This window comes from Syngnathus acus, chromosome 10, assembly GCF_901709675.1.
Source record: "Syngnathus acus chromosome 10, fSynAcu1.2, whole genome shotgun sequence".
NCBI classification, from domain to species: Eukaryota; Metazoa; Chordata; class Actinopteri; order Syngnathiformes; family Syngnathidae; genus Syngnathus; species Syngnathus acus.
The window spans coordinates 17,354,811-17,368,549 of NC_051095.1; the positions used below are offsets into that span (position 1 = coordinate 17,354,811).

Below are 13,739 nucleotides of genomic sequence, written 5' to 3' on the forward strand. Positions count from 1 at the left end.
TGAAACTGCTGAATTATTAATGAGCTGGGCAAGTGCCTGCAAGAGTGCCAGGCATGAGTAATCGAATCTGCAAACAAGGTTATATTTGAACTCAACCATTGTACCACTTTGGCGCATTTATTGTATTTCCATGCACACTTTAAGAAACTAACTTTCATGTGCAGTCGATTAATCCCAAAACGAGGCAAGTATACGTGCTGTAATGTTTCAGGGATCGATTGAGAGGAACTGAACATAGTATAAAACTCCCATTGATTGATCTCCACTACACTCCCTGCTGACCGGAGAAAACATTTGATAGCGAACCCAAGAAGGGGAATTAATTAACCCGACAAAACGTTCATATTTCCCCATTTCGGTGCCCTTGGACGAGCGCGGCCCACCCAGAAGCACCGTTTGTCGGCCTTACGTCGACATAACACGGCGTTTTGTGTCCACTTAACGTCGCCACGGTTGGACTTGTTTTCCCCCATCGCAGCCCGCTTCCTGTTAGCTTGTGCTAGCTTAGGGGAACCGACATTATGCTAATGAACGTGCCAGTATAGTTTGGGGTGGAACTGCACCGCGATCGGGTAGGTTGATCGGATCGTCTAATTCAAAACCTAAAAGTTAATGCGACAATAGTGTGACAGTTTGCTCTCGTTGGTTCTAATGTTTGTTGCTAACCCGCTGTAGCTTAGCCATGTTGATTCAGTGAGGGCTTTAACTCGTCCTGTAAAGATCGCTGATATATGTACCAGAAGTCCAGTTTATATCGGACACGAGTTAGTTGGTAACAAACCAAATGAGTTGACTTTGTGTGTGATTTTTAGTAGTCACAGTCGGCGTCAGTGCTAATCTTTTGGGACAAAAAAAAAAGACATTAGAAAGTGTATTTTTGTTTGGTCCATTTTGTGTTTGTGTTCATTAGTTTTGGATGTTGAAGTGCAAGATTTACGGTTAAAATCCCCATTTTAGTAGCACTTTCCGATTAAGACCATCTTCCGCGCTAACTAGCTTTCAAGCAAGACTGAGAAAAGCTGTCTGACGAGGGAGGTTCCATTCCTCTTTTGAGTCTCTCGCCTACTTTTCTACCACCACCGTCGCCGCCCTCCTCGACCGCTCCAGCCAACCATGGACCCCCCGAGGACACGCTCACGGTCTCGGTCTGGCTTCTATCATTTTGCCGTGAGCAACCCCGCTGGAGGTAACGGCGGCGGTAACGCGCTCGGTAACGGGAGCATGATGAGCGCCGGAGGAGGGGGAGGAGGAATGAGCTTCCCGCAGCAAAGCAACGCCGGTTGGGCACCGCATCACGGCGGCCGCGGCGGCTATCCGGAGAACCAGCAGCAGCAGCAGCAGCAGCCGGGCACTTACCTGCCCGCAGGGGCGCAGCGTCACGGAGCTCACCGGCACCCTGGTAACGGTAAGTGGCGTGGGCCTGTTTGAAACACCATTACATTCGTCTTTGATAGGGGTGAGGATGGCTATTACCAAGCATCCTCTGGGCTTCATCGACGAGATGTGGTTCGAACAAAAACACTTTGTGTGTTATAATGGACGTTTGTCCACTGTTTGCACTCACCTCAACAGCTCAGTGAGATACAGTGCGGTGGTTCTATATTACAACCTATGCACTTACAACGATAATATTGATTTTATTTGACATGTTTGTTCATTATCTTAGCACTAATTTGCATGTTGTAGGATTGCACCACATCTAACATGAGATATTTGCTCCCCTCAGCTGATTAGTTAAACATTCTCAGTCTCAATAGTGTTATAAAACTATAAGAATTTAAATGGATCCCAATTTGAAAAAATACAAATACCATTTCTCACTAAGTGTCAATTAAAAAAAACAAAAAACATCTTGCAAATACCCATGATGTTGTTCCTTTTGTATTCAAATTTTGAGCTATGACTTTAGTATGGAGGCAGTGAGCTCAACTATATAAAAACCTGCGGTTGCAAATAAGCAAACCTTCTTGAAGCTGTTTACTGTCCAAATAAAGAGTTCCTCGCTGTTTATTTAATCAAACAAGTACATCACTTTGCTATAAAGGTAGCTTGCGTCATGCCAACACCTAAATGAAGACACCATAGCTAATCAATAGCATCGTGTCACAGTGATATAGCCCTTTAAGCGAGTGTTTCTCAAGCTTTATTGAGCCAGGGCACAAATTTCACATTGGAAAAAAATATAATTGCGCCCAACTTTGCAAAACCTTTCACAAAGTGGATATACAGGTTAATTATTCATCATCAATCACCTAGTCAGTGGAAGAGCATTTCTTTGTTTTTCCTGTTACTATATGTGGCTGGCATTGATAAATTAACAAATAGCCATGTACTACTAAAGAGTGACTGGCTCCAAGTGTGGCAGTATGTCTGTCAAGGGCTCTTGCCCATAAGCGAAGTAAAGTCAATTGCAGGTAAAAATTTTGCCAAAACTGTTTCATTCTTTACATTATATTTAACTATATCCTGACTTTGTCTTTCGACATAAAAACTTATGAAGTGCTCCTGAATAAAATACTAAAAAAACAACAACAACAATTCTTTAGGGTTAGGAGGGTAGGGCTAGAAATATAATTTGAGATATGTGTTTTGAGTTATGAAGCGGGTCACAAATGACTTGTTCCTGTGTTTCTCATGTATGTGGCCAGTGAGTGTATCTGTGTAAAAACGGGTGCTAAACTTTGACCTTTATGGTGCATGTAGTCCTTAGCCTGACAACTATCTACAAACCTCAATTGTTTTCCTGCCGCATTAGGCATGAGCATAATTTTGCAAAAATTAACATGAAGTCTAAGCGATTGTAATATGTCTACGTAGAGTATTTACAGTTTTCTTTATTTTAGTCAGAATGGTTTGCTCTTTCGCTGCTGTAGGACCAACCCAGATTTTTTAATTAATTTTTTTACGAATGAAAGATTAATTTTAGATTTACGTGACATCAGATTGAAAGTGATCCAAAATCATCAATCAAGAATTGATATTGAGTGTGTGAGCGGTTCACCCATAATAATCTGTAGGCCCCTTGAATTTATTAACACAATGCCCTCCTAAAACTAACCACCCCCATTAAACTGTTTAGTGGCAGCTACACTGATCCAAACAAAACTGTCCTCATGCTCCCCTTCAGCGTGGAATCTTAGATGGTGAGCCAATGTTCCACAGTCAGAGGCGTGACATGTCATTTAATAGTGTCGGCGTGCGCCATTCCGACTGTCCCTATTACACATTTGCTGCTGCAGGCTTCACAGAGTCCTGTTTTGTCTGCTTGTTTGCATTTCACTAACATGCATTGCAAGACAATGTTTAAGAAGCAACCGTTGTTAGTTAAGACTTCAAATTAGGACCGCTTTGTTGTCTCATTGCAGCTTGAAACCGATGAAAATATAGTAATACTGGCTGCGGCAATCAAACAAAAGGCCCTTTGGTCATGGATCACATTTTTTTTACGCTTATCCACTGCAGACATATCTTAGGAACATTACTGTTTTCTCCCAAATTATTAGGTTGCAGAATGTTGTCAATTCTACACAGTTCCTGCAAGCATCTATTATCAGTCTTAATCTGTGTAGGTTGTCATTAACAATGTTGCCTAAATCTGTACATTCACTTTATACATCGCCTTACCTTTATGCACAGCACAGCACTACTTTCAGCTGAAGGTCTATACTGTGCACTGGTTTAAGGAAAAGTTTAGTTATAAAATAATACATATAAAATGGAATCAATTGTGTTCTGCTTCAACAGCACCATTATTCTGTGGAAATAAGCTTGTTTTCTCTCCAAGGCTTTAAAGATCTAGTTCTCCCCAAAATGCATGCGGGACAAGGACCCAGCAAGGTCTAGAAGTCGATGGAGAAAGCTATGACGACGGCATGTTGCCTCCGGTGTCAGCTGTTCAGTCAGCCGTCTTTGCATCTGTTCTTCAGAGTCGCTAGCGGGGTGTCTTTGAGCCATCACTATCGCAGACATCACATGGCCCCAGAGTGGCCCTGCAAAGGACAACAAAGAGGTTGGGTGTGCTTTCAGATCTGTTGTTTCTGAGGGAGACATGGAATGGAGAGGAGGGGGAGATTTCTTCTACCCTACCCCTTTTGGTGATGAAATATTTTTTTTCAGCCCTGCTTAAGCCAAACAAAGTCTTGTCATCTGAAGGACGTATTTTCATGCTGCATAAAAATGTGTGTATGTGCTACTTCCAGATTGCACATGTGCCCTGTCAGATAAGCGGCTAGCCATATATTGTTTTTATTCAGAACATATTCATCACATTTCTTTGCTGTTTGTTGGTTATTTAGCCCAACCCAAGAAGTTTCTTTGCTGCAAGTTTAGTTAACAGGATTTGGCAAAGTTTTGATTTGATTGTAATGCATTGTTTTGAACAGAAAAATCATGCTTTTGAACTCTCAAACAACAACAACAAAAACACATTTCTCAAAAACAAATATATTCAGCTCCTGCTGAAAACAGGAATGGAGAAAGTGGAAAATGTGCTTGCCTATGTGGTCAGTTTGGGAATTACAACAAACCAATCGTTGATGGAGGAGCAGAGTGTCGTTTTGGCCACAATGGCACTTCTCCAGCATTTACTGCATTACAGGTTTGTCCAGTGGATTCACAATTACTTTGTAAATTTTGAGCTTTTTAGAACACTTACATTGAGTTTGAGTGTTTTTGCACTTGTGTGGCAGGCCGGCTCAAAAGCTTATAGACGTGCCCAAAATAAATCAAGCAAACTGCTGAACCTATGACCTCTGGGCTCGTCGGGATAATTTGTCAGTGAATAATTCATGAATCTTAATTACTTGATTCATTCAGGAGGCCAGCTATCCATGGACTTTCTTTTTGCCATTTGGTGTCCATCCAAATTAGATCTCTCTGTACTTCCCAGCAGCATTCATATTTAAAGATATATTTCAAGCTTTTTTTTTTGTAAATTAACTCCGGTCTATCAAGTAAACCCCAGAGCTGTTTCAGAGTGGGTTAAGAGTTAGCGTCGCTTTGTTGTGGCACATTGTGCATTGGTTTGACAATTAATAAAGACAACAACCATAGCAGCATGTCGCCATCCAAAGATTGGGAGAGAAGCGCCATACAGTGGCAGATGTTTTTGGTACTACAATGAAAGATCCAGAGCAGCTTTTTCCACAGAGAGCTTCCTCTGCTTTGTTTCGAGCCACTATGGAAAAAGCCTGTCAGACCAAAGAAGCACAACACTGAGTGATTTACGTCGATGCCTGACGCCCGTTCATACGTGGGGTAACAGACCGATCACTGTTTTATATCCTTTGTGATCCTGCACAGGAAAATCAGATTGAGGCGGCCAGTTTGTCGTGCTGGCTCAACAAGCGTCTTGTGATGATGTTTTTCTCAGCATCATCTTATCTGATTATATTGCCCCATTCTTTGCTTCTCTTTTGCCTGCAGGAGGAGTGCTACACTTTCATCCAGATAATGTGTTCAATGACGATCGAGACAAAGTAAGCCACGACACATGATTTGTTCTTTTTTTAACAAATTGTTTTACGTTTAGATTTGTTTGAATAATTTCGGCATTTTCCTGGACAACCACTGCACTTTTTTGGTCCACTGTTTTCAGATGGAAGATAGCCCTAGCCCAAAAAGACAGCGGCTTTCTCAGCAGTCCATTTTAGATCTAAGCTCCGCGCCTTCCTCTACCCCTTCCTCTCCCATTCGTCCCTGGGAGCTCACCCCCAGTCGCAGGCCGCATGCCCACTATGCACCAGAGAGATGTCACACACCTGTCCGCAATCGAAGAAGGTAAGTGTACGGTCACACGCTGCCATTTTTTTTTTTTTTCCCCCCTTAACGGATGCGTAGATTTAATTTATGTCATAGGGGAAACCAAGTAATCAAAGTTTGCGCATCCTATATTAAAGAGTCAATACACTAGTAAAATCAACATCTATTGGTTGATTTAGTGCTTCATATTTATCAAAGGCAACAAAGAAGCTTATACCGCAAACTCTTCTTTCTTCTCAGCCCGCCAATGCGACGCCCTCGTGGCCGCAGAGACCGCCTGACACGTCATCACCACACACACAATCACCACCACCATTACAACAACAACAACAGCCATCACCACCCCAACAATCACCCTCACCACCACCACCACCATCACCACCTGCACTCCCACCATGGGCTGTCCTCTGGCCACCAAGACGAGAACTACCGTCACTCAGCCCACCCTCAGGGCTACCTGCCCTATGGCCAGCAGCCCCATAGAGGGCCCGGGTCCGGCATGGAAGAGCGCCAAGTTTACCACCCCCCAAACCCCTCCCCGAGACCCCTTCATCCGTCCTCAAACTTGTCTCCTCGACTGCTGCACCCTGCGGCACACCCACAGCACCCACACCCATCGCAGCAACAGAGTAGCGGGGTGTTGGACCTTCAGGAACAGGTGAGTCTAAATGACTGCTTTAATGGCTGTCAGACTGAACAATGGTTGCAATCCTTTTTCCTCCATGTTCAGGGTTCAGCTCCGGTAACATATCCCGTGTCCCCCCCGGGGCCTCCGCCTGGTCTACCGCCTCGTTCAGCCCCGCAGCAAATCCCAGCATGCTCGGTCGTCTTCAGTGGACAGCACTATCCCGTCTGCAGTGTCGCGCCTCCTGTGAGTCTTTCTGTTTCGCAGCTACATAACCTACACGTTCACAGTACAGTCTACATCTAGGCCTTTGCTTGGCTAGTTTTACCCACATACTGTCATTTATATTCTGACATCTCATAATTCTTGTCAGGTCCTGCAGACTTGCTCTGTGCAGCACCTACCCATGCCCTACCCGTTCCCTTCCCTGCTATCCGGTGACCAAGCCTTTCTCCTCCCCCCACCTCCTCACCTCCCTCATCCTCCCACACACCTTTCCCACCATCCACCTCACCTGCCGCAGCCTGGACAGTTTGGACCCTACACGACACAGCAGGCCCGTTCAGTAAGTAGCAAAGAACAGTTTGGGGCTATAAAATTTTGATAATCTCTCCATGTTTTTTTTTTATGCTTATATGTGCCTGTGTGATGGAGCTCATGAGAACATTCTGGTGGTAGTTTGTGACAATGCTTTTTTACTTAAACCACATGCATTTGACATTCAACTTAGAAGATGGCATTTTGAAGAGAATATATAGTATTTCAGGTACTCTAATCTTCTTTGGTCCCAATGATGATAATCTAAGTACCAATAATGGAAACTAACACGAGCAAGCCTCATCAGTCTCAGCTTGTATGTGATATTGATCCATACAGTGTGTCAGTGCTGTAATATTAACACTTGTTTTTTTACCCCATTTACCTCTTCTAGCCTTTACAGAGGATAGAAAATGACGTGGAGCTGTTGGGAGAGCATCTGTCTTTGGGTGCAGGACTTCACTACCCTCCTCCCACCCACCCAGCCCTCACCCCACACTCCACACAGCTCCATTTCCTCTCCCATGAGCCCATGCCCCAGGAGTTCTTTGGAGTGGTGAGTCCTAAGACCAGTTAAAGTTTGCTGTTGAATGGAACAACATTAAGCCGACGGGCATATGCCAATTGTCTCCCAGTCCTACCCAAACTTAATCCCCCGTCGCCTCGCGGGCCGAAGGTACCGCTCGCAACAGCCGCTGCCGCCTTCGCCTTATCACCCCAGCCTCCTGCCTTACTTCCTGTGAGTTGATCTCCTTTTTCACTTAAAAGAACAGCTTCCCTTTCTGAGAAAGCACACACATTTTTATTGTGTTGTGAGGGCCATTTGAAAAAAGATAATAATAAATGTAGTTAACAGTTCAAAATGTTCTCTCTGTAGATCAATGCTCCCTGTCCAGCCAACTGGCCCTGCAATCAGTCTTGAGTTGGATGTCGATGATGGAGAAGTGGAAAATTATGAGGTTTGTCGATAAGGCAGTTAAAAAAAGAAATCCAAAGAAAAACTTTGTATTGAACCCTGTTGCAGGCCCTCCTCAATCTTGCTGAGCGTCTTGGGGAGGCCAAACTCAGAGGACTTACCAAGGGAGACATTGAGCAGCTTCCTTCCTATCGCTTCAACCCAAATAACCATCAATCTGAACAAACACTGTAAATGCAGCCGCCAATGCATCACACCTCTTTAATAAATCATTAAATGTAACTTCTTTCAGTATATGATCATCACAAAAATAATTTTTGTTCTATGGTTTGGGACCACAGATTTAAAGCATTTCCATAGATATACTCCTTTAGGAGCTCTTTCAAACTCAATTTAGCACACCAAATTTGTTGTGCTTTTGTTGTCATCACACAGGTGTGTGGTGTGTATGAGTGATTTTGAGTCCCGCCAACTGCTTCGAGTTCTGCCCTGCAGCCACGAATTCCACGGCAAGTGTGTCGATAAATGGCTGAGGGTAAGTTTCTTTTCTGGACAACTGACACATAAGAAAAGGGAATTAAACATCAACATCAAAATATTCAACCTAATCATATATTTTCATCTAAGCAAAGTCCGCTACATTAACGCTAAAAGAAACAAAACCCCATGAACTACGTGAAGGGAATTGACATAGATGTTACAGTATTTATCAATTTTACAACATCTGATACTTTGGCACAAGGAGCAGCGATATATACAAACAGAGCCTACAACAATACTCGCAAGCATATATTCTCTCTGTGGGAATAACTAATACCACTGGAGATCAATTTGCAGTCCTTTAGGTGGCAGTAATTTTGTATATGGTGAACTAAACAGGTCATCTCGTTCTATAGGCCAACCGGACGTGTCCCATTTGCAGGGCTGACGCTTCCGAGGTCCAGAGAGATTCTGAGTGATCACATGACACATGCTACAATACAAATGAGACATTTTCAGCACTGCCTGCTCTGCCTCTTCCTCATCTGTTACATACATGTACATGATTGTATATGCACAGACAGACACAGTTTCCTTCATTATTTCTATTTAAGTTGTGTGTGCCCAATGTTTGTTCTTATTTCTTTTTGAACGGCACAACCTTCCTACTTAATTACTCTGTGTTGATGTGTGCACCATAAGAGTTCACGTGTATTTTGGTCAGCTTTATTATGCAAGCCTCTAAAAGAGGATTGTGTGTGTGAGATTTTTGTGGACATTTGAGCATGAACGTGCAGGTCTGCATGTGTGCCGAATGTATGTCAGAGTAAAGACAGGATGACTTCTCATGAGTGATTGGTAATATTCCATTTGTATGTTCCTGCACTGTGGGTCTTTATGTATAATATAACAATGTGTATTAAGAAATTCATTTTTCTTTAGTTTGACTTCAAGGGTCCATGGTGCCACTATTTAATCATTGTTTTTTTGATGGTCCTCATGAATTAGTGGTTATATTGACCATAATGAGTGACTGTCCTGCCTGGCATTTTACCTCATTCTTGTCTCCACTTATTACAAGAGCTTCACAACACTAAAAGTAAGCACATATGCATTTTCTTCCCCTTTTTTCTTTGTTTGAATGTTTGTGACTTTGCAGTGGCACATGTTATATAGATATATCTCACTATATAAATATGTATACTGTATAAATGTATGAATATCTGTATACCAAATAAAAGGCTTGATAAGAAGTTTTTAAACTTGGTCTTTGTTTTGTTTTGGTTTGTTTTTCCCCCCCACCCATCCCTTTCCGTTTTATTTAGGACAGTTATATCAAGGATCGGAACTTTTGTATGAAGGAAATCTAGGGCTCGAGGCTGCCATTGTCCCCGTTTCCAAAATTTCTGACACTGACAATTTACTTACGTGAGCAGTCTTACTTTTTTCATCATGTGTCCATTCAATTAAATTTAATTTTATATTTTTTCTTCTTTGGCGCCCTTCCCAAAGAAAGGTGATATGTTTGTCTGAGTGGTGTGCTCCCGTGAAGCTGCCACAAGATGGTGTTGACGTTTTTCTGTACGACCATCTGACAAGATCTGCCGCATTTCGAGCGTTCTTATTTACACTTTTTAGAGAACTCACCTTTTAATATATATATGTGTATATATATGTATATATCTATGTATGTATATATATGTATATATCTATGTATGTATATATATGTATATGTGTATATATATATATATATGTATATAGTATGTATATATATAAAGGATACTTTGAAACCTTTACTTTATTTTAAAACTCCAATTTAAAGCCTTAACTCCTACTTTTAAACCTTAGCCTTAGTTCAACATGCTTTTAAAGAGCCAGCTTTAACAGAAGACTATGACATTCACATTCTGTCCTAACCTGGCAAGATCCAAATTGATATGTGAATCACTTGGCAGAGCTCTTCACTGCATATATTTGTTTTTGTGAACACACACATTCTGTGAGAATTCAGCTTACAGACAGGGTTACTTTGGTTCGGCACACTTTACAGAAACATGCGTGTGTGTGTGTGTGTGTGTGTGTGTGTGTGTGTGTGTGTGTGTGTGTGTGTGTGTGTGTGTGTGTGCGTGTGTGCACGCGCGTGCGCGTGCGAGAGAGAGACTGTTGTCCCAAGCTGACAGGCTACATGGAATCTCCATTGTGCTCTTATGTATATATAACAACAAAGTGAGGGCATGGAGCTCAAGCTGCCTGCTCCCTTTAGGGTCACGCTCACACATGCAAGCACTGTCTTCCTCTCTTCCAGCACTAAGAAACCACCTGCACTCAGCAGTGTGAGGGTTGAATGTGAACGCATTAGTTGTTATTCAAATGAAACCTGTGTGTGTGCGTGTGTGTGTGTGTGTGTGTGAGAGAGAGAGAGAGAGAGAGAGAGAGAGAGAGAGAGCGAGAGAGAGAGAGAGAGAGAGAGCGAGAGAGAGAGAGAGACGAACACATTTGAAGGGGATTTCCCTTGTCACGGCTGTCATAATCCATCACTACCATGGCGTCATACACCGACTGGGACGGACCCAAATACATGATTGAAACAGACAGACAGACAGACAGACCAACAGACAGACAGTAATGAGTTATGGAGTAGGATGGGATAGGTATCGAAGCAAGGAGGCCCTCAGTGGAAGAGGTAACGTCAGGTGAGGACTTTAATCCAAAGAGGAGAAGGCGATCTTGGCTTGTTTATGAAATATACACTGTGAGACGTACAATCCTAACGATACTGGGACATGCATGATGTGGACAACACAAGCCTCCAGATTTTTCCATAGTCTGCTACATCCATTCACACTCCAGGGAGCTAACAGGGAAAAAAGGGCTTTTGTAGTATATATAGTATCCAACGCACCGTTTCCCCATGAACTCACTGTATATTCAAATTTAATTTTGATGCATGAAAATGTATTTTTGATACTGATTAAAATGCCTTTACTTTTTTTGTAGCACAGATTTTAAGTTAAGTTTGACCTATAACACTTTGCACATCACATCTTCTACCCTGCGTTGCAATTCATTGCTAGAATGGTTCAGAAAATAATTCCATGTGTTTTGTGTTTAGGCTTAGTCCATAAAATTTACTAAATATATGACCATATTACTTATCATATTATTGTTATTACTCGCATTACAATCATCATCATTATTATTGTTATGAAAACCTGATGTGCTAGATAAAAAAGCGGGGAGATTCCGGGTCAGCACAAAATTTCTCTAGAAACGTTTACGTGATTAAAAAACAGTAAACATTTGTTGAACACAGTAAATAAATTAATCTTAAATCAATGTTTTTGAGAAAAGGCAATTTTTTTTCATATTATTGCATTACAAATCAATTATATTACAATACTTTATTTATAAAGCACTTTTGCAACAGCTTTTGCTGCAACAGATATTTTGTCATTGTTATTAAAAGAAATCCCACAATGTTTCTCCAGCACAATTCAAGCACGCTATGTATCAGTATATCAACAGCCATTGCTGTAAAAAATATTTTTTGGGGTCATATTTGTTAAACCTGTCAACATGACCTGTTACAGGACCTTAGAATTCACAGAGGTTCTCACTCCCAAACCAACCTTTTTTTGATAAACTGTTAAAACGGGTGTCTACTGTCTTGGTCAACGTTTGTGTGACGCCATCCTCAGTTTAAACAATGCACTGCATGTGAATTCGGCTTTGGGGTTTGAGCAAGCCTTTTCACCACGGTACACGTCGGATGTGACATGGAAACACGGTTTATGGTGCAAATGTCAAATTTCCTCCCCACTACACGTGTTTGCTTTCCAAGCCTGTCAGATTGCTGCTGGTTTTGGATTATGTTTGCACTGTTCTGTGTGCTTTTCTCCCTGAAGTGAAGATTATCTGAGAAGCTCCATGGAGGGCTGCCATGGAGACAGTGGCATCCTGTGAGGCCTTCACAAAAAAAAAACAACGTATATGTACTTTTGTGTATGTTACAATCATATTGATGTTTTTTTTAGTTATGCAGATTTCTCCATTGGAACATAATTTTACAAAATAGGGCATGGCCACAGGAGTGGAATGAATGGATACAAAGGTCACACTCATAGTCCAAATAAAAATGAAAGAAAACATGAGGAGTAAGTCTATGGAGTATGCAAAACAAGGGAAAATATGCAAATATTGCCACATCATTCAGATTCTGTCCACTGCATCAGAGCAATGACATCTTGACAGGCTACCAGTCTTACAGTCATTCCAAGAGACGCATGTCTGCATTGGTGGGCAGAGTAGCATTTTTTCCCCCTTTTCCGGCTGACTGTACAGCTGGAAGCAGCAGGGATGTGGAGTCCTTGCCCCTACTACAGCCCCTACTTACATAAATATAATAACATATAATATAGAGATGATTGTCGGACAGGTTGAATGTAAACAAACTGCAGTTTGTCATGAGCCCGTCTGTTGACGAGTAACCTCACATTCAGAGTGAGTACTTTTGACAACTCAGATTTTCATGCCGCTCTTGTATTTGCACTCCTTAGGTTGAAAGTGTAACTAATAATGTGGCCAATAAGTGTAGTCAGAAAAGTCCACCATCAATAATGCTATTAAAATAAATCACATATGAATTGAAACATTACATGAGAATATAATTAGGCCTAAAGTGGCCCAAGTTAAAACAGTTTGACCCCAGATTTTTCTTCTGGGTCTACACTTTGAGAGATGCACCTTCATATCCGTGTATGTAGAGTCCAGATATCCTCCCTCTCCACCACAGGGTCCTTTCAATGGAGGCTAAGACATGTGCAGAGTGAGGACGCCTTGAGCCTTTCCACTCATGCAGAGATTCTCACACCCCTCCAAAATGAGCGATCAGACCTCTGACCCACCAGCTGCGACTGCATCATCATGTGCAATAAAAAGTGATGGCCGTCATGCCTGATTCATCTACTCACACTTTTCTTCCTCTTCGCTTCTGCTGTAGCTTGGCATGTATTAGCTACTTGTGTTGTGCCAATATACATAAACAGGATTATTTAGTCTTAGGCCAAACTATGTCCGCCTCCACTACCATAGGGAGCACCAGCAACTCTGCATTAACGATGGAGTGATGGGGTGTAGTTGCCTTGTTACCTGCACATATGTACTGGTAACAATTATGTGGTGGAGAACGTGCGAGTCGTCCTGGCCATCCAACTTCGTGACTACTAAATATAGTGAGGGCGCAGTGACTCATGCTGGACGCCTCACTGAATCACTTGGACAATCTTTTGGCTGCACCCCCCCCAAAATCTGGAAAGCAGAAATGATGAATAACAGATTATTGTTATACCTCCACAACTCAGTAGTATAGACTTCTTCAGAGTTTTTGCACATTTTTGGCAATGATCAGCAAATAGGTGTAGT

At 42.1% G+C, this 13,739-nt stretch overlaps 1 protein-coding gene across 6 annotated transcripts; it reads left to right on the top strand.

Moving 5' to 3' along the window:
• Nucleotides 1–257: 257 nt before the first annotated feature.
• On the top strand, nt 258–9,584 carry LOC119128718 (E3 ubiquitin-protein ligase RNF38-like). Of its 6 annotated transcripts, none has more exons than XM_037261425.1 (13): nt 258–572; nt 997–1,405; nt 5,425–5,477; nt 5,597–5,778; nt 6,001–6,418; nt 6,491–6,631; nt 6,759–6,950; nt 7,317–7,478; nt 7,558–7,661; nt 7,800–7,881; nt 7,947–8,068; nt 8,274–8,373; nt 8,735–9,584. In XM_037261425.1, the coding sequence occupies exons 2-13, from the start codon at nt 1,114–1,116 to the stop codon at nt 8,795–8,797; spliced, it is 1,911 nt and encodes a 636-aa protein (XP_037117320.1). In that variant the 5' UTR covers nt 258–572; nt 997–1,113; the 3' UTR covers nt 8,798–9,584. The 6 variants fall into 6 exon arrangements, with proteins under 6 accessions (XP_037117320.1, XP_037117322.1, XP_037117323.1 ...); XM_037261427.1 differs by having other exon boundaries at nt 1,108–1,405; XM_037261431.1 differs by lacking the exon at nt 258–572 and adding an exon at nt 3,927–4,009 and having other exon boundaries at nt 1,265–1,405; nt 5,428–5,477.
• The last annotated feature ends 4,155 nt before the right edge of the window (nt 9,585–13,739 follow it).